Source organism: Chamaea fasciata, unplaced genomic scaffold (genome assembly GCF_029207755.1).
Source record: "Chamaea fasciata isolate MVZ Bird 193981 ecotype frontalis unplaced genomic scaffold, bChaFas1.0.hap1 SCAF_15, whole genome shotgun sequence".
Lineage (NCBI taxonomy): Eukaryota > Metazoa > Chordata > Aves > Passeriformes > Sylviidae > Chamaea > Chamaea fasciata.
In genome coordinates this window covers 7470861-7492193 of record NW_027094100.1, presented here as the reverse complement: position 1 = coordinate 7492193, position 21333 = coordinate 7470861, and the positions used below count along the sequence as shown (strand labels likewise).

General features: G+C 42.2%; 2 protein-coding genes across 7 annotated transcripts; one reads left to right on the top strand and one right to left on the bottom strand.

Annotated features, from left to right (window-relative positions):
- Positions 1-1811: 1811 nt before the first annotated feature.
- LECT2 (leukocyte cell derived chemotaxin 2) lies at positions 1812-6061 on the top strand. The gene is made up of 7 exons (XM_066196970.1): positions 1812-1894; positions 2468-2600; positions 3472-3623; positions 4137-4307; positions 4653-4767; positions 5257-5408; positions 5824-6061. Exons 1-7 carry the CDS (start codon positions 1849-1851, stop codon positions 6006-6008), a joined length of 954 nt encoding a protein of 317 aa, XP_066053067.1. The 5' UTR covers positions 1812-1848; the 3' UTR covers positions 6009-6061.
- An 803-nt stretch (positions 6062-6864) lies between these two features.
- Positions 6865-20277, bottom strand: LOC136297212 (F-box/LRR-repeat protein 21-like). Of its 6 annotated transcripts, XM_066196969.1 has the most exons (9): positions 20159-20277; positions 19616-19667; positions 16705-16800; positions 15766-15842; positions 15173-15313; positions 12274-12723; positions 11423-11545; positions 10784-10955; positions 6865-9679 (listed from the first exon to the last, which is right to left on the bottom strand). In XM_066196969.1, the coding sequence occupies exons 6-9, from the start codon at positions 12643-12645 to the stop codon at positions 9036-9038; spliced, it is 1311 nt and encodes a 436-aa protein (XP_066053066.1). In that variant the 5' UTR covers positions 12646-12723; positions 15173-15313; positions 15766-15842; positions 16705-16800; positions 19616-19667; positions 20159-20277; the 3' UTR covers positions 6865-9035. The 6 variants fall into 6 exon arrangements, with proteins under 6 accessions (XP_066053066.1, XP_066053060.1, XP_066053063.1 ...); XM_066196963.1 differs by lacking the exon at positions 15766-15842; XM_066196966.1 differs by lacking the exons at positions 15766-15842; positions 19616-19667 and having other exon boundaries at positions 16705-16826.
- Positions 20278-21333: the final 1056 nt, after the last annotated feature.

The window sequence follows — 21333 nt, the reverse complement described above, 5'->3', positions numbered from 1 at the left end:
TCTAATGAGGTATTTAAAACTCACCCACTGCAAACTGAAATAAATCAGGAATAAAATCTGGTTGAGCGAGATCATTATTGCAGAAATCCCACTGGACACCCTTCAGCTGGGAATGGCTAGGCATCCCCTGAAAAAAAGTCTTTATTTTTAGATGATTTTGACTGCAGTAGGAAAAAAGCTTCCAGCAGCCAGTACAGAGTTGCCAAGCTCAGAAACACTTTACAACCTCTCTGCTATGAAATCTTCATTGAAAATGCCACCCGTACCACCTCCCCTGCTGACTCCTGCTGTTAAGGAGGGCTGAGGGGTTTTGCAGAGAGCTTGTGTCAAATGAAGGAGAATGAGCAATGAAGGTTGTTTCTGGCAAGGATCACATAAAGTCACACACTCCATCTCTCAGTTCAGGGATAAGCAGCATTCCCAAACCCTAAATGCTTCCAGTTCCACTGAGGTTCCACTGCAAGGTTCCACTGAGAAGCCCTACCAGCATATTGTGTCATTTATCAGCCAAGACTCCATTATCTTAAGCAAATTACAACCAAAAGCCCCATCCAAACTGCACTGAAGGGACATAACTTTTACATAAATATCTGTTTGGTGGTTATGAGTGTGGAAACCAGCAGTTCTTCCTGGCAGGATGGAGAAGAAAGCAGCAGGGATAAAACTAGCCAAACCACTTGTCATAACCCCAGGGAGGGTTAAAAGATTGTTTGGGGATTGAATATTGGATGTAAAGAAAAGCTTGGAAACAGAAGTGAAAACTTAGCCTCCAACTGCTTGTTCCATGGAGGTTTTCAGAAAACACAATGTACAGATGCTTTTGCAAACGAGAAGTGGGGCAGAGACACATATGCTTCTTCTCTGAATAAAATCTGTGGGACTTCCAGAGTTTTCTATTACTTGAAATATCAAATAACTTATGTGAAAGCACAATTTTAATGACTCATTTAAATTTCATATTATCCAAGACATGTCTGTAAAGAGAATCTAACACTTTTCTGTAAGTAGTGCAGAAAAATCAAACTGAAGGATTGCCAGAGATACAAAGGAGTCTGCTTTATATTACAATAGCTGAAACCAAGAAGATACTAAAGGCATCACTTAAAAACTGAGAATTATTGAACTCCAGGTCAGTTTTGCCTATGCAACATGGGTTTGCAACTGCTATTTCAGAACTTGAAGATGTTTTAATAAGTATTACACTGTTAAAAATAGGGTTTCAGTGAACAGACTTCATGGATTTAAATGAAATTAACTGACAATTTCAGCTGAACCAGAAAAAAATAAATGTTTCTGTGCAAAAGCATCTGTTTTTCTTTGCATAAGTGAATATTCATGAACACCAAACACTTCCAGTGTTCTCAGTCACAAAGCTCTGGTGGGCACAAACACCCAGGGAGGAATGAGCAGCAAAGGACAAACCGGTGACGTCCACTTTGGAGCTTGGACCATCTTTTCCCTCCAGCTCAATCCTCTGAACCGTATTTGTGGTTCCTACCATTTTGGGCCTAAACGTGCCCTTACTTCAGGATGGGGAAGCGAAGGTGTTAAGAAATAGCTCAACCAGAGTTTCCTGAAATGTGGGGTTGTTCATTTCCATCTGTTACTATGTGCTAAGAGCCCAATTATTTTATCCATCTTTCCCAACCAGCTTTAACAACTGTTAGAGCCTGCAGACCTCTACGGTGCCCAGTATGGCAACACCACCTGCCCAGAGCTGTAATACTTTGCTCAAGACTGATTGGCCAAGACAATGGACTTGGGCTTTCAAAAGCACATAAATACCTCAGGTGGCAGCTGTTCCATGTCTTTGACTGGATCAAAGAACACGGGTGACACGGCCCCAGAATGCCAGCTCTCAGTCTGGTCACTCTGGTCAGCTTGGTGTACACTGGTGAGTTGGGATTGCTGTAATGCAGCTGGGCTGGATGGGGGTTTAGGCAGCCAATAATGAATTATTGAAATTCACTTGAACATTAATAATGCTGAGGTTTTTTTCCCTCTAGGTTTATGAAGAATTATGGTAATGTGGACAGTTATGACTATTATAAAATATGGAATTAGGTGTGCAGTAAGAGACATATATTGAAGTAGTTGGACGTTTTAGAGAGAATCATAAAATCATTAAGGTTCGAAAAGACTTTTAAGATCATCAAGTCCAACCATCAACCCAGCACCATTAGAAAGGAAAAGTAGTTTATTTCACAAACTTTTTTTAAACATCTTTATCTATAGCTTTGCTTTCTTTTTGGTGTATATACCTTAAAGTAAGACACCAAGAAAAAATGGACCAAGTCTATACAGCAGGTTGTATAATGTCCTTTTACCTACAGTTTCTGAAACGACAAACTCCTTCAAGCTCATGTCTTTCACTTTAACCACCTTATTTTGTATTTGAACACTTCCTGTTGCATTGGACAAAGAACATGGCTGAATTTTTCCTGTTCTTCCTCTTTTCCACGTGAAGTTTTCACCAAGCAGCTGGATGCACACCCACCCCAACAACAGCACCAACACTGGGCACAGATCTGCAGCGGGAACCCCACCAACCGCATCCGCGGCTGCGACCGATACGGCTGCGGGAGTTTTGGTGCTGACAGGTAACACAGCTGCCTGGGCGCCAGGGGTCACTTTGCTTTCCTAAATTAAGTGTTCAGGCCGGAGAAAGAGTACAGCTATACAGGGCAGACACTCAGAATACTGTTGTCTGCAGGACGTCTTCCTGATTTTTGGGATATTCCTTGGCAATCTTGCAGAAGCACGGTGATACCGCTGCTGACAACAGATGCAGGGCTGAAGGAGCAGGACTGTTACATGAATTACAGACAGTAAAGGGAATGGAAGTATTTCAAGGATTTGTGTCATTTAACCTTGTTGCTTATACTCCAGAAATTTAACTGACACTCAGCAACAGTTTACAGGAAGCTGAGTAGATTCAATTACACAAACTAAAAATCTGTCAGCATCATTGTCTTTGAGTAGGGGCCTCATCTAACAGGTTATATGCCTCTGAAAATATGCTCTTATATGTAGAATGACTCCTGCATTTTCTTGTCATCTCCTCTCCCCAAGCTCTGTAAGTGTCCATCTTCATCATGCAACTTCCAAATTTCTAAGTGAGAAAATGCCAGCCGAGATTCTATTTTACATGGCACAGATATTTTTGGGGGTTAAAAAAAATGGTACTTTTCTATACTTTCATGGGGTGTTAATTGAAGTACCCCGTGCACCTGGGAAAATAAAAAATAAGCTTAAATTTGAAATTTCATCCCACTCTAAAGATGGTCAGAGTAATGTGAACAATTTGCTACAACAAAAAATTATGCTTCAAACCTGCAACTTCTGTGCAATTTCATTGCAGGCAAAAAATTTCTGTTAGACAAGCTTCAGCTATCATCCTGCATTAAGTGACCAATTGATACCTAACATTAACTTTGAGAGATGTCCCTAATTATGTATTTCTGCCTCCAGGCATGGTGGCAAAGGAAAGCATGCAGGTGTGGATGTGATCTGTTCTGACGGAGCCACGGTGTACGCTCCTTTCAGCGGGCAGCTCTCGGGACCCATCCGCTTCTTCCACAATGGAAATGCCATTGATGATGGAGTCCAAATCAGGGGATCAGGCAAGTAATTAACAGCAGGTGTGCTGTGAGGCATGCAAAAGTAATCACTTCATTTACTTGAGCAAGGTTTCTTGTGGTTCTCAATTCAAGCACGGTGTTGATTAATCTTACATCCTCTCTAGTACGCTGAAATCCTGAAGGCAGCACCAGCAGGATGTAGTCCTTTCCTATGCTTTTCTTGGAGAGGAGGGGAGAAAGGAGTTGAAAAACAGGTAGCAGGAAAATAACAACCCCAAATCAAAAAATAGGAAACAGTGAAAATAAAGCACCGGAAATATATCCTCAGTTTTGCTGAGAGGATGTTTTCCTGTGTCTATTTTCCAACTTCCTTTTTTTCCTTTTTGTCCTGGCAAATATAGTAATTTTGATTTCACCATTGTTGGTACCTTGACTACATTTCTGCTTCATCCCAACAGTCTCCAGTAAGAGGCTGGCAGGGAATGCTTCTTGCTCACCCCAGGAGCAGATGCAGCTGATGTTTCCTGACCTCCCTTTCTCTCCCGTCTCTCCCAGGTTACTGTGTGAAGCTTGTCTGCATTCACCCCATCCAGTACCATGGCCAAATCCACAGAGGGCAAAAACTTGGGAGAATGCTGCCAATGCAAAAAGTATATCCTGGCATTATTTCTCATATCCACGTCGAGAACTGCGACCACTCTGACCCAACTCATCTACTTTCGCCTGGTAAAAACCCTTTACAACAGAAAATGCAACTCAGAACTCAGATCTAGGAGTAGATTTGCAGTCTAAGTCCTGTGATACTCTTTTTGAATTTTTGTATTTAAAGCATATTTCTTCTATGAAATGACCCTGGTAATAGAAGCATTACCATTCAGCTTAGGTCTACATTCCATTTATATTCCCTAAAGGATTACAAATTTTATGGAGAAAAAAATCCAACTACAAGCATGGGATGTAATACCAGTATGTTCTTCTCTAACTGCAAATCAAACATAGTAGTTGCAAACAGGCAAGTGTTAAAACAACCTGGAAGTTAACTTTGATGTGCTCTGTTCCTGTATTTCAAAGATGTTCCACCATTGCCACAACAGGATGGGCGCTGGGCTGCAGTGTGTTCTGGGAACCCTACCAACGAGATAAGAGGCTGTGATAAGTATGGCTGTGGATACTATGGAGCTCCAAGGTAATAAAATAATTAGAAGGCACAGGGTTTTGTTGTACTTCCACTGAAGTAAGAGTTAAACTTTATTTAGGTCACATAAAAATTACAGCTTTGAAGGCTTAGATTGGACTTGTGGAAACTTTTAGGCTACCCACATTGTTCATAACACCTCTCTGCTTGAAGATTTTTATCAGACTATGCCATGCCTGACCTGACCTAGCGCTGGGAACACTCCTGACTCGAGTGGAAGGTTGGACTTGATGTCCTTCACACAACCAAACTTTCTGTGACACTATAGTTTTATTTAAAGACCTGGAAGAAAGGCATTTTTCTCCAACTCTAACAGATCATCCACCCTACATGACATTACCTCACCCACACCTTTCCAGGTCCTCCAGCCAGTTTGCTGACTCTATTTCTGTCCTAACAACCCATTTCCAGATCTCACCATGACCTCTCTAGCACTGGGCCTGACCAGAGGTTTCTGTACTGATGTGCTTGTTTTTCCAGACGCAGTGGCAAAGGGAAGCACAGGGCAGTGGATGTCATCTGTGCTGACGGGGCCACCGTGTACGCTCCTTTCTCTGGCCAGCTTTCTGGGCCTGTTAAATTCTTCCACAATGGAAATGCCATTGATGATGGAGTCCAAATCCAGGGATCAGGTAAATAGCTATCTTTCATTTAACATTTGTCTTGAGCTCATATAGGATGCATTACCTTGCAGTTAGCCAAGTAGTTTAGCTATGTTTTCTTCTATCCACTTACATTCAGAACTTTTTGCTCCTGCTACAATGCCAATAACTGAGTTCTGCAGAATATCTTCAAGCTTTTCCCTTTCCTACAGCACAAATTTCCACTTCCACCCTGCCTTCCATCTTCCCTCTTCTACCAAGTCAATGACTCCAACCTCTACCTAATTTTTATGATCACAGTATTTCCATTATTTTGGTATTTCCACTATTGCTATCTCAGTGGAAAGGACAAGACAGACATTGTTAATAATTCTGAAATATAGTTCAAAAGAACAAATGCTTCATTCTTCATCTGATGTTTTCCCTCCTCTTGTTTTTTCACCAGGATTCTGTGTTAAACTACTCTGTATCCACCCCGTAAGATACAGTGGTGCAATTTCCAAGGGACAAGTCCTTGGGAGAATGCTGCCCATGCAAAGAGTATTTCCTGGGATCACATCGCATATTCACATTGAGAACTGCGACCACTCGGATCCTACAAGCAATCTTGAAAGGGGAAAAGGGCAATGAGATTGAAATGGAAATGCCGTAAATTCCAAATAAATCCATCTCAGCATCCAAAAGTTGTTTTTCTTCCCATGCACAACAGTTTATACTATCACCTATTCAATACTTTGAGCCCCACAAAATGAAAAAAGATATCCGAGACTCACAAAATGAAAAAAAAGATTTGAGTTTTTGTTGGAATTGGCATTTACCAGAAAATCAGGAAATTAGCAGTGACTAGCTATAAGCTTTCTCAAAGTCTGAAAAATCAGCTAAAATGCAAAGTGCTCACTCCCTCCTGTGGCAGAGAAGGCACATTCCTGTCAGCTTCTCCCCCAAGCACCAGCTCGCCTCACTTGTTCAGATCAGGGAGAACAAATCCTCTAAAAAAATCAGCAAATCAAAAATCCCAACATTCATCACTGCAGACCTATTTAACTGGAGGCTTTGAGCTGGAGCAAGCTGACATTCCACAGCTGTATTTGATCGCCTTAAAGGTCTTTTCTAACCTTATGATTCCTGGCTTCACAGAAACACTGCCTTAGTGACAGGGACTGAGAGAGGGACAGAGTTCGAAGCAGCCTCTTATGAGTTTCCCCCTGAACTGTAACTGTCACCAATGTTTATAAATACACCAACACTGTTCTGTTGGCTGGAGAGACACCAGGGACTCCCAACAACTCACCAGCTTTATTCACACTCCATTTTAGGGTTTGCATGTCAGAAATCAGGTTTCAGGTAATGACATGAAATAACACGAAATGACAATGACTAATTTGCCATTCTCCAGTCTCTCCCAAGGTTTGTCACATACATGGCTTCTAGCAGGAGAGAATGCAGGAGGACACAGTGCAGCAGATGGATGAATCTAGTATCAGTGCATGGATTAAACCACTTTATTGTATTTCCATTTGAAGCAAATCACACGTTGAACCAAATACTGTTTGGAAATATTTCAGTTTTGTGTTTAAATTGTAATTCCCTGGATTATGGAAGTGCTCAGCTCACAACCTCTACTCACCAGTCAGACAGATGCTTAACTGTGCAACAGGCAATAAAGCATTACTGACTTAGGTCTGTGCGTTACCTTGAATCCTTGGGCTTCCAGCTGGGAACAAGTGTGTCCAATGAAAGGGTGGTTTAACCCCTTAGCTGTAGCTTTGTGGAAGTGGGGAAGGAAACCTATTCTCTGCTGTGAATGCACTGGCTCTGGCTGGGGTAGTTCACTTGTTTCACAGGAGCTAGAATGGAGCTTTGCACTGGAAACAGAACTGGTAACATGGGGATGGTTTTTGCTGTAGCTGAGCAGTGCCTACACAGAGCCCAGCCCTGCTCCAGTTCCTGTACTGCCCCAGCAGGCAGGAGGCTGAGGGTGCACAGTCTGGGAGGTGACATGGACAGGACAGCCGAGCCCAGCTGACCCAAGGGACGTTCCAGTGTCTGACATCAGGCTCAGCATATAAAGCTGGGGGAAGAAGGGGGATGTTTATGGGTGATGAAGCCCTGTTTATGGGTGATGAAGCCCTGCTTTCCTGGAGACAGCTGATGGAAGTGGTGAATGGACTCTCTTTTTGGGGGGTGCCTGCCTGTGTGGCTCTTGCTTTACTATTAAACTCTTAATATCCAGCCATAAGTTTCCTTACTTTTACCTTCCAATTCTCTCCCCCCTCCCTCTGGCTGTGAGGGGCTCAGCTGACAACCAGGGTTAAGCCACGACAGTGACAACCACCACCAGCAAATTTTTGTAGACTTCTCATTATCAAGAGGAAGATGGAACAAGTGTGGCACCAAAATCATTACAGCAAAAATTTATATACAATGCATTTCAGTTTACAGTGTGCAAAATGTTAACACAAAAATACATACTCTAATTTACATCAACTCACCATGCCTTTCCCATTTTAAGAAAATAAATATAATACAATCTTTCTCAAAAAACAATTAATAGTAACAAGTATTAAACAGTCCTGAATTAAATATTTCAGGATTACCTCCAGCAGCCTTTCTCTAGAAATCAGGGCTTACACAAAGCTCTGTAAGATAAAGGTAAGACTACTACAGTCCATTTTGGCCTCAAAGTGACAAATTTAAGTGCTCTAAATCCTTGATTCCAAATAGAAATGGATCAAAGACAACTTTATTGCATTTGATCTTTCCTTCTTACTAGCCACACTTATGAAATCCTTCTTATTTCTTAGCAGTGAAAGCATGGAACAGCATTCAGACATCAGGCTTTGATTACAAAGGCTTGAGCCCAAATCCAAAGCTATTCCTTACTGTCCTGACAGTTTCCAAAGTGCTTTATTACTCACTCAAGCAATCAACCTAGAACCAAACTTAAAACCAGTAATTTTAACAAAATCTCTTTCTCATCCTTTTTACGCATAACACAAAAACAACATACTGTACAATGCATTCCCTAGTTTCTGTAATCTGACAAAATTACTTAAAGTGCAATTTAAAACTGGAAAGTTTTTTGTGAGCATAATCTTATTAACATTTTGTTATACTGCCATGAATTTAAGCTAGATTATATCTGATTAACCCGGGATAGTGTATTTTAATATACAAGCTTTTACAATTAAAACACAAATAATTAAAAAATAGCTATTTAAAACATCATGACAAATAATACTGTACTCAAAGTTCTATCCAGCTTTCCACAGATAGACTTCCTAAAGGAAAACAGTTTCTCTATTCCTCTTCTGATTAGATCAGAAAGAGTAAATAAAGACATAAAAAAACCCAAACCCAAACACGCTTTAAAGTAAATGGAATGTTTAAACTGAAGCTCAGAGAAGCCCAAACTCACTGAAGTTCAAAGCACCTGTAAACCACAGATATACTTTCAGAACTGTTAAGTACACTTAAATCTATTTTCTATTTCAATATACAATTAATATTGTAGAGTGTTTTGCTTTTAGTCTAATAGAGGTTTTCTCAAGGAAGAAAAACTCAAATCTGGAAGAAAGTTTTCACATTTCAGTTTTAAATTTTTTATTTGCATAGAAAGCAACACCCCAATTCTACCATTTTATTCACACAGAGAATTTACCACGTTGGCATCATGTCAGGAAACCACATTCTTCCGAGGTGTTTGGAGACTTCCAGATGAAGCCGATCTAAGCTGTAATCACTATCTGGAATGAGCACCTCCTCCATTATGGAAAGCTGAGTCAGCCTGCCCCCACACATCTTTACAAATTCAATAAAACCTCTGCAGGTGACTTCACACTCCCCCAGCCCCATGGCTGTTAAGTTCTTGCAGCGCTCAGCGATCTGGATGAGTTCATCATCCAGAGGCTGGAGTCCGTTGGCGCACACGACCAGCTCGATCAGCCGGGGGCAGTTCATGCCAATGCGGCCCAGCATTGCCTTGCTCACGGCACGGCCAAAGTACAGGTGTGTAACAGGTGTTTCCTCTCGGAAGAAAGCATCAAATTCATCTTCATACAAGAAGAAATACATCACAATGTTGACTTTGGGGGAGTGTTTAACCAGAGCATCCCAGCTTTGCTTTTTAATGGTGTGAAATTGAACTTGTCCGGGATTTTCACTCACGACATCAATGCGAAGGTGTTCGAGATCAACATGTTTTTCACTTGAAAGTGCCAGCAGCAGTTCATCACTTAGTATGTAGTAGTTCAAAGCCAGCTCCTTAAGTCCATGACACTGATCAGCCACACAGAGAATGCCTGAGGAACAAGAAAATTTACTCTCTAAAATGAAAAGCAAAAATAAGCACAGTTGTTCTCTGTAAAGTTGGCTTGAGTTTTCATGCTTATAAGCAAACCCCATGAAATACCCAAGTTCCAAGTATCCCCAACCTTTAACAGGGTTTTGGCTATTAACAATTCACAGTAAAAGACACAAGTCACATTCCTCTTGAGTCTGCATATCCTCCTCTTTGCCCCTCCCTATGCAGAATTTCCTCAGCTTCAAGGAAGCAACTGAAATCAGGTCAGATTCAGCTGAAGTTGCAGCCATTCCCTTCCCTAATACTCATTCCTTCAACTTTCAACTGAACTATTTACATCACCACCACCCAGTTTAACAGCTGCAACCTACTGTGAATTAAGACCTAAATAACATGAACTCCTCCTAACCTGCTGGAATATGAAGTACATGGGTTGTGTCACCTTCTGTGGACTCCAAAAAAGAACACAGGAATAGACCAGACTCCCTTTCCCCAGCACTCAGGTTTCAGGAGAAAAGACAAATGAGAAGGGACCCTGAAGGCCTCTGAACTTTCAGCAAGGCTGTGTTTTGAAGGCAGTGAGTCCTTCACCAACCAATGAGGAAGTTTCCAGTCCCAGATCTGGACACATGAGGGCACTCTGGAAACACTCACAGTCCTACACCACAGGTTTCTGAAATGTGTACACACTCACAGCACCCTGCAAAACAATTACTGACAACTGTTATAATCTCCTTTATCCCATCAAGCAGTAGCTGATTCATGAATCAGGGATTCTGCGGTGTTCCCACAGAACACCAGTTAGTTAAGTTTATAAATCTGCACGTTAAGGAACACCCATTTGGTTTCCCTCACACAGTAAAGCAACGAACATCATGTTCCTCCTCAAGGCCTATCATCAGAGGTAGTAGAAAAGCGGCTGGAGAGGATGAAAAAAAAATCCCCAGGATTCCAGAAGATGCAGTCAAGGGAGCAGCACCCCCACCTTCATCAACTCAACTCATTCACTAATAACCACCTTCTTCACCTTCCAACTGTCCAAACTCAAGACTAAGTCAATTATGATGCTCAACTCAATTTTTCACACACATTCAATACTCACCAGCAGGTGAAACATGAGGACAGCTGCTCATTTTTAGCAGTTTTAGCGTATCACTGTTGTTAGCAACAAGAACCTTCAAGGAAGGATCATCAAGGGGCGTGTCATCTATCTTGATGGATGATAATGACTTGGAGTTCACAAAAACTACTGTCAGTGCTGACGCAAAATGAGCCTATTTGGAGAAATTGAAAGAGGGAAGAAATTCATATGAAAAGATGGGCAAAAGTTCAGTGCTTTAACCTCACATTCTACACATGCAGAAAGTAGAAATAAACCACGTCCCATGGATCCCCTTTTTCATAAGCATTATTTCAACATGAACAGAGGGGAATCTTTGCTTAAAAACATGCTGCTGCATGTGATGAAATTAACCTTACACTCATTACTTATCTACCCTGATTTATCATTTCACTGTAATACATTGATAACTACAGGGACTGGACACAGTGATGAGCCAGAAGTACCTGGAGTTTTCTGCAGAAAAAAAAATGGCCTTTATTTTCCAGAAAGTAACTCTTCTGTTACTTGAAATGGAAACTGTTTCATAAAAGTTACCATCTACTGAAGAACAGAACATTATGAAAGCTAAAGTGGTTTAAGAGTGAATTAAAACATGCTAGTTAGTTTGTTGAACCTTACCTTAGAGACATTCATGAAGCTTGGTTTTGCTGTAGAGATCAAACCCAGTGTCTTGATAGAACAGTTCACCAGCTGAGAAAGGATGTCACAGGCTGCTTCTGCTGACTCAGTACTACTATCAACCTAGAAGAGCAATTTTAAAATAGTGAAGTCATTCTGCAGTATTATTTAGAAAGCAGCACCATGGATACCCAAGACTGCAGGTTCCACATGTACTCAGCAGTACTGCTCCAGACTGCGATCATCACAGGCACAAAGTGCAGCATTGACTGGAAATTTCATGACCAGAAAGAGTTCAGGGAAGTTACTATTAGAAATTTTTCCTGAGTATGACTGCTGGGTAATCCTAGTATGAACACATACCTTAAATCTAAGTCTTGTCTTCAAATAACCTCAGGTGACTGCAATACTGTAACAGTACTACACTGCTACGATATACAGTGATATGGATGCATTTTTTTAAATGCCAATTTTTAGAGCTCAAAAAAGACATGGAAAAGTCTTTGCTGCAGCAAACTAATCTATTTTATTTATATGGACAACACCTTTGCATCTTAAATAAAGAAGTGATTCAAAATTCATACACCTGAAGAGTAACTTTGAACAAATCTCTTCTTTCACCTCACATTCCACCTCTGTTTTGTAAGACATTCTGCTAACCTGCAGAGGTTAAGAGTGCAGAAAATGGGATAAAACTGTCTGCACATGTGGAAATAAAATGTTGCAGCAGTTGCATTTTTAAAGGTAAGACTTGCCAGGTACAATCCTTAAGGCAGATGACCCAGAGCAGCTGCATCCCCTGTGCTTAGTGTCGTGACGTAACTCTGACCCACTGCTCATCCACAGCTTACCTTGAAGCTGACGTACTGCAGATGGTCAGCGTGCCTCTTGATAATCTGCTGAATGAGATCCGGATGTGTAGACTTTAAGTAAGAAGTGGCTGGCTGGCTAAGTTCAAATTCAAATCTCCTCCAGAGATCTGGGATGTGAAAAACTTCATTCCACCTTCGACAAACAGAAGACGCCCTGGCTCGGTCCACTAAAGTCAGGAACTGAAAAACACGCAGAATTACGTGGTGTGGAAGGCTGCCCCAGTCCATCGAGGTGCACGGGTCAGATTCCCCAAACTCCGAGCCATATAAACTAGTTTTCTGTTTTTTGCTTGTCTGTGATGTTCCAGGAGTTTCAGTTCCGGCTGCCACCTTCTGCCCAGCTCTCTTCATTGTGGAAGTTTCAGAATGTAACAATCCGACGTGTTCAAAGTGCACAGGCTCCTGAAACGTCTCACGTACAATGGGTCTCTACAAAAACACAGAAGATTAGGATAGGAAGAGAGAAAGGGCAGTGGAAACACAGTAAGAGATAACTAGTTAATCAAATTTAAATACAGCATATTATTTTGAAAAGAAGCATATCCATATGTCAATACCCAGTGCACAGACATTGGCAAGGACCTTCTCTCTTAGTACTTTTTATTTTGTACAACTTGGATTGAATCTAGAGAACTTGGACTTGTTCATTTACCAAGTGTAGTTTCATGCAGTAGTATTTCATGGTACATAAAGCATTTTGTAGGGAACAAGAAGTATTTAACAGCAATTTAATTCGGAAGTAGAATACTGATTGCTTCAATTTAAACTCAGTTGACAAACTATGGAATCTACTCATGATCTCTAAAAAAGGTTTATCAAAAAAAAAAACTTAATTCATAAACTCCTTTTTAATTTAAACACAGATAAATCTGGAACAGACATGTTCAGAAGAGTCAGACTGAAAAGTTTTGCCCACCTTCCCCAGTTTTTTTTTTTTCCAAACAATGCCAAGCAGAAAAAAGCGTTTGTACAACAAAAAACTTCAGAGGCCCTTATCAAAGCAGGGCAAAGCAAGTGAGGTTCACATGCTGTTTTTCAGCAAGAAAAGGACAGTGACCTTGGAAATCAGCAAACTGCATGGATCTACTTCAGCAAGGGATGTTTGCCTCGCGAGCCAGAGCCTAGAAGAGCAGCATAAGAAAAAAGCTCTGCTTTCACAGGCTGAAGCAGTGCAATCTAACCATGTCCATTCTACACTGAATTCTGTTGTTCAGTTGATCGTCTACAACTGTCTTTGCCACTTCATTTTAGTACAGGTTGAGGCCCCTTCTCAAATGTCCCGCTAACCAGATGTTCATCCAGACCTCCTCCCTTCCCAACCTGTGTGAAGTGAGTTTTTTCAAAGCAACCATGTATTTTTCAAGGAAGAACAGAGAAAATTATCTATTTTTACTGAACAAACTTCCATGGCAACCCCCACAGCTTGCTTTTTCTGGACTGAAAATTTTCCATAGTATCTTTATTATGGGGGGAAGGGGGAAAGGAAAAAAAACCAAACAACCCACAAATCCCAGTATTGCAAAAACAGCTGCCAAAATACATACTATCCTACCAAAAATTTACCTGGCATTTTCACCAGCCTATAAAACCTGACCTCTCTGGCTCATGAGTGTCTGACAAACTCCATTTTTATGAAAAGAAAGCATGTGCATTCTTTGAGAAACTGGAAAAAAATTAGCCAGTTTATTAAAGATTGTTCATATGACCAGCTTCATTGCTGCCTGACTTCTTAACAAATTATCTCAATCACCAAGGAATTTATTTTAGCACATATTCACCCAGTCTATTTAAATTTCCATTACTTACTGGAATCAGCAATACATGCAGAAGGATAACGCAGCAACACTCCTTAAATTATATTAAATACTAGTTTTTCCTCCCTGAGTAGACACATGGCTTACACTAATGTAATGTTACTAATGTAATGAAGATGCAGGCTCAGCATGAATAAACATCTTGCTATTAAACCATCAAGTTATCATCCACACAACCATGTTTTATGACTTTAGACTACTTTAAGTCACACAGCAAATGGGCATTCCAGATCATTAAGTGTGGATGTAGTAATTAACCATTACAAAACTCTCTTTTACAGTTGCTCATAGCCTTGCTAAATTTAGCAAAGGCTAAATACCTTTTGAGTCAAATATACCTGTTGCTTGTTTTTCCTCCTCCCTACCTGACAGGAATTACAGACTTGGCTGTTTCCTAAAACAAAAGTCCAGAACATAAAAATGAAATTGAACAAACGCTGTTGTTTGAGAAGCTTCTCCTTGCTATTGCTATTCTCATGCAGATCTGCAACATCTTGGTTAAACATAAGATAAAAAATGGAAATTTCTTCTATCTTATTTGAAACTAACCTGAACTTCATGGGTGCCGATTTGGGTCTCACAAAGAAGTTCTGACACCTGAGAACAACCAGAAAGGGCATTTCCCTAAAGCAGGTCAAGCTACAGACCTGAAGCAGCACTCCAGACGTAGGAAGAGATGCAGCAAGGTATTGCTGCAAATTCCTGCTGGAATTTGGCCAGAACTTGCTCTTGTTGCTACAGCCTTTAGAAATGGCCATCTCCAGGATTTCTACATTTAGTACTCGACATTACAACTCTTAGTATCTAGCAAAATGAATTCCTATTTTTCAGTGTGGGATGCAAAGCCAGAAAGTTCCATTGGTTATGCATTGAAACATTTTTAACAAACATGAAGCACAAATGTTTACTGCAAAAATAAGAATCCTTGTTTCATTCTGAATACTTTATGAACAGCATATATTTCAAAGCACAACTGAAGTTGGCTAAGTTACAGTCCAGTGTGATACAACCAAGGAAGCATTCAATTCAGAGGTTTACACACACACACACACACACAACCCTACCTCCAAAGAATGTGGAGGTTCCTGTCAAGTTACCAGCACCTTTCTGGTATCTGAACATCCATCCCACTGTTGAGTCATCCTGTATGTGTGCATGGGCTCCTTAACCAGAAGGCAGGGACGGGTCCCAGAAGATGAACCGACCTGTGAAGCCACCAACCAAAGAAAAGCTGTTCTGCAGTGTCTAGGAAACCCATAGGAAGGACTAAAATCAGTTCTGAACAAAGACTGAGATGAATAGTACCCACTGCTCTGCAAGGCAGGTGCAGAGGCAGAGCAACAGAATGTAACAAGCAAGCTGGTTTTACCAAACATTATCTGAAAAATACCATTTAACTAACAGGAATGTCTAACTGTTGGCAAAAAAATAGCTTTTGCATTATCTACAGTTTTAGTCACATGAGCACTCTTTTGCAACTCAGATGCTCCTCTGAATTTTTGAGTATTACCCAGAGAGAACTATAAACCTTGTTAAGAAATGTTTATTTTTTTTCAGCCTATTCTATACCAAAACCACATGAATCAAAAGCTGTACTTAAAGACAGGACCTCTAATGCTTTGACATTTAAAGACTCTTGGCTTCAAACTTTACTCACTTTTACTCCAAAAGTATGCTTACTGCACCATGATAATCTTGACAGTAAACAAACAGTCCTGGCTAATTAAACTGTATCTGCAAGAAAGATACCAATAATGTACAAATATCCTCCCATGTACTAATGAAAAAACTATCCTCTTAGTATGACAAAGTATGTTGGTGCACTATGAGAAAATAAGACCTACATCCCCCATATCCAGTTACCAATTTTACATTATCTGAAGATGCTTTAATGGAAAGCTACAAGAACAGCAACACCCACCTCACTAAATCATGACAGATTTTAGACACAGAAGATGTTTACCAGGTATTGTGTTCAACCAGTAATAACATCTTTAGAAACCTTCCAATGCTGAACTTCTCTATTTTTCTTTAAAAAAGGACACGACTTCAGATTCTCGAGGTCATATCACCATCTTTGAAAAACTACCCAGTTAATATCAGCTTTATAGATGCCAAGCTTAACAAAGGTATAGTATACATTATTTATGAATACATGAGAAATAGCCCCCATCTCCCACACAAAATCAAAGTACTGCAATCTGTGCAAGTAATGCTGCTGCTCAGCTCACACACCAGAATATTTAGAGCTGAGTAGTCATGCTTGTCTATAAAGAGAAAGGTGATATTCATTAGTAACTCTGTTTGTGGGTGGCACCTGAAGAAATCTGTCATTTATGGTGGCCTTGTATTGCACAGTCTGCAAGTATCACATGTTCTCTCTCCTGTGGAGTGAGCAGAGTCTGTACAGCACACAGAATTCGTTTTCCTAAGTACTGTCAGTGTCTAACAAATAAAAGGTTTATAATGCCACACACAAACAGCATGCTTAAATAACATTATAACTGAAAGCACAAAACACTGAGATACAATTTAAAGATTCAACAGAGAAGTCCATTAAGTTTATAAACAACATGTTTTAAAGCAACTTTCTTACCTAAAGAATGCTTCCAAGTTACAACAGGCAATAAATGAATGAACTGAGGCAGCTGCAGCCATGGGGCACTCACATGCATCTGTCTGCTTTCCCCTCCTGTCCAGAAAAAACGCCACAAAGTCCTGTGTTAGTTTTGAAAAAAAAAGAAAACCAAAAAACTTCGTATTACATCCAATGCAAAAATGATGGGGAAATACACTGACACCAATTTATAAATTTTCTTGCTTTTGTAAAGGAGCTTGAGGAGATCATCTTAACACAAGGCAGCTTATCCTACAATGCAGATATTGTCACTGAGAGAAACACGAGGCCAGATTAAATATAAAAGTGGTGGGAAACGAATGTTGCAACGGCATTTACATTTATTGGTCCACAGTACAAAGTAAACAAGTTATTCAGTATTTGCATTATCATTACCACTACTAGAGAATCGTGGTAAACAACACTCTAGCTACTAAAGTAATCTAAGAGTCATGAAAAACAAAGAAAAAACCCACCCAAATGTTTTCTCCTGCCTTCTCCCCTTCAGCGGCCAGGCTGTGTAATGGCCTGGGGAACTGTGTGATGAACACACGGGGCTCAGTTCCTACCACAAACACACGCCTGCCCAGGCTGGCTGCAGTCACAGGGCAGGAGCTGCTCCCTAACAACAACACAGGCCCAGCCCGCGGACACCTCCCTGTTTACGAGCTCCCCGGAGCCAGGTGACAGCCTGGGCCACCTGGCAAGGGAATCACCAGGCACTGCACCAAGGGGTTCAGATTAAAAGTCCCTTGCCTCCCTCAACACCATTTTCTTTTAATATGACATTACAGGTAAGTTTGTGTTTCAGAGTCTTCCACCGTATGTAATCATTCAAAGCTTTACCTCCAGAAATATCATGAAAAAAAAATTATTTTATAAAAACACAACGAAAACCTGAAATCTTTGTTGTGATAAACTTTACATTGCTGTTACATAGCTCATCTCGGGGGTGGGGGATGAGCACCCTTCGACCTGTTCTGAACTCAGGAGTTCAGTATTCCTCCCAACACTCTTCATGAGGCCACAGGCAAAAGTAATTACTAACAGTAAACTAACATCCAAAAAATTAAGGAAAGGACAGTAATATCCTTTTCCAGTAATAACTGTATCAAAAACAGGTCAATAAAGACTACCTACAATGCTCAGCAGGCTTCTGAATTTCACAAAGATGGAGCTGGTTACCTGTAACAGCCAAATAACCCAGAGTACCCCTGAGGAAGAGAGTTTCTCTTGAGCAGACCTGTCCCAAAATCCCTCTAGAGAAGAAAGTTCAAACTTTTACACTGCATATAAGAACTAGCAAAGTTATAGATAATGCATGAAAAAAAAAGCTACTGAAAGTGACTGTTAGCAATAAAAATATAATCAGGTGGACATCTAATGTACATCTGAGTGTCTAAGGCCACCAGAACCACCCACATCAATGTAAATCATGGTAGCTTATGTAAGTAGAAATGTATATAGTAAAATATTACCATTATCAGAGATGCAATCAAATACAAACTTGTTATGCAAACAACAGTAAGTTCTTATCTAACATAGTTACCCAAATGATTATCAAAGATAAACTGCAGCAACACAGTCACTGAAATGAAACACTTTGATAACTGCTGAGGTACATCAAATCTATTCATATCCTCATTTGTATAAAGCAAAGTATCAAAAATTGCTGCACGCCCCCCAGACAGCCCTAACTGTGATCGATTATTTTGACAGCTGCACATTATCTCACTCAAACTACCTCAAATCTACTAAAGCCAACAGGATTCAGAAAAAATCAAGATAATTAACTGTTTCTGCAACTCACCCTGCCAACAGAGCTGTAAATTTCTGTTAAAATTAAGACATTAAAACCTCTACCGCGGCATGGGGGCTTGGTGGGGGATTTCAAAAGTGGTCAGCAGCAACAAGCCTTCAGTAGCTGTTCACTATTTCCCAGGCTACAATTCAGCTCAAAAAAAAGTTTTATTACGGTAACCAAACATATCACAGATTCAAGCCACAAAGAAGTAACAGCTTCCTCTGGTATCTAGATTTCCCTCCCAGTTCTCAACACCGGGACTCAATAGGAATTAATAAAACACCATAAAATCAGATTTCTAGTATAAACAGCAGCAACCAAACACAAACGCAGCAAAAACTGAGTTCCTGAGAAATAAAAACCCTTCCAAATAACCACGCTTGGAAATATTCGGGGGATAAAGTAGGCATCTGGATAATTAAGCTTTAACTTTCTAACAGCTGGAAATTAATGTCTGCGGACCTGCCTTACGCAGCTGAAATACTGCTGCCATTAATCAGAGTGTCTTTAAAGAAATCACAGTTCAGTGACAGCCCCCGAGGCCACCCCCTCACCACGGTTAGGAACTCGACTTCTGAGTCTGGGGAGCAAGAGCAGCACAAGGCAGGCAGCTCTGGAAAACTGCGGCCACCGCAAATTCAGCCTCTGAGTATGGTGCAAAACATAGGTAAAACACACACTTTAAGCCTAAGTCTCAGAAGATGTAGTCGTTCAGGATGATGAGCTCAGAGATTAAGGTTTTTCTTCATCTAGGGCATTTTAAACTTTTAATGCCTGGCATTTTCGCTTCTGAAGAGGATTTTTTTTTTTTTTAATCAGTCCTCATTTTTCTCAAAACCGAGCCTCTGACTCAAGGGATTTACCACATTTTTAGTAGGTTTATGACAAACCCTCCGAGTTCTAAAAATAACCACGCTCAGCTGAACATCCTAACGCTTGCATTAATTTTAACCGAAGACATACAAACGCATTGCCACCTTTTGGTGGTGAAATTTAGATGCTGGACTTCGACTGATGCATTATGTTTAGAAGGTGCCCACCCGCCGTGCCCGACGCCCAAGACCCCTCGTTTCACTAATGACACACCTGAAGCCGCACAGCTCTTTAGAAAAGCTCTCTTGAGGGTTCACCTACACGCCTACGGCAGGAATGAAAAATAATCGTTATTTCCACAGGTTTTCTTGACACCTTCCTCCCCGACTTCAACAGGCTATTTAAGCTCCTCAGATGGGAAAATCAGCGCCCAGGCACCGCGCTCCCGGGATGGCACAATCCCAGGGTACCGCACACGGGGCGCCTCACGACGTTTGGCGCTCAGGGGGAATATAAGTCTCCAGGCGCGGAGTGCGCCTGCCTGCCCGTCTGTCTGTCCGTCAGTCCACCTGCCTGCCTGTCCGTCCGCCCGTCAGTCAGTCCGTCTGCCTGCCCGTCTGTCTGTCCGTCAGTCCACCTGCCTGTCCGTCCGTCCGTCAGTCAGTCCGTCTGCCTGCCCGTCTGTCTGTACGTCAGTCAGTCCGTCTGCCTGCCCGTCTGTCTCCGCAGCCCGGGCCGCCCCCGCGGCCTGTTCCCCCCCCCGCCCCCCCCGGCCGCCGCACAAGGGCCGGTCCCCGCGGCCGCCCCGCCGCTCACCGCCGCCGGTGCGCGGCTCCCTCGCAGCGTGAGGCCGGGCCGAGGCACGGAGCAGGGGCAGAGCAGGGGCAGAGCAGGGCCAGCACCGCGCTCAGCCCGCAGCGCCCGGGACACGCCGAGGGCGGAGCCGCGGCCCCGCCGCCCCAGCGCAGGCGCCGGGCGAGGCCGCGGGCGGCGGGCACGTGACGGCGGCGCCATTTCGCGCCGGCCGCCCGCGGGCCGCGGGGAAAATGGGGCGGCGCGGGGGTGAGGGGCCGGGCTGGGCTCTCACAGAGCCGGAGGAGGTTGTTCCCCCCCACCGCCACCATCACTAGGCCTCCATCTCAGAATCACTTAGGTTGGAAAAGACCTCTGCGGGCATCGAGTCCGACCCGTGACCAAACGCCGACTCGTCAAACACGCCGTGGCACTGATAGCGAGGATGTGTGCTCATGGGTGTTAACTTTTTCGAAATAGGTCTTAATGTTTCTTCCCATTTCAAGCCTCATGTTTATTACAGAACGCAGACAATTTGACTCCTGAAACAGACAAATGGGTCCACACGAGCCTGAATTACTGAACTTTGGGGTAAAATGATAGGTTTGATGGGGGAGTATGTGGTAGGTGGTTGGGGAAGGGTTGTACCTTCCTAGTGCCTCAGCCGATGGGGGAAGGAAGAGGGCAACATGCAGCTGGGAATTTAAAAGGAGCTGTGCCCTCCAAAACACAGAGGGAAGACCCAGTGGACTCTCGCCCTTCATTGGAATAAAGTTGCAGGACCCTTTTGTCTCCTTTATGGACACTGGCTTTTCCTAGCGTGAGTTTCCGTGCGGCACTGAGCATCACGCCAGCTTTTCCTTTAACACCTTCAGGGATGCTGACTCCACTGCCTCCCTGGGCAGCCCATTCCAATGTCTGTTGACATTTTCTGGGAAGAAGTTCTTCCTAATGCTCAACCTAAACCTCCCCATGTCCAGCTTCAGACCATGTCCTCTTGTCTTATTGCTGGTTGCCTGGACCTTATTAGCACCTGGCTGCACCCTCCTGCCAGGGACGTGTACAGGCCAGGTCCCATTGTCCTTCTTGGCCACCTGGGCACACACTGGCTCGCACTCGTTTCCTGCCACATGGATTTTCCATCGTTTCCTGACGTGAAGCACTTGTGAGACTTCATCATCCTTGAGCTGGGGCAGCCC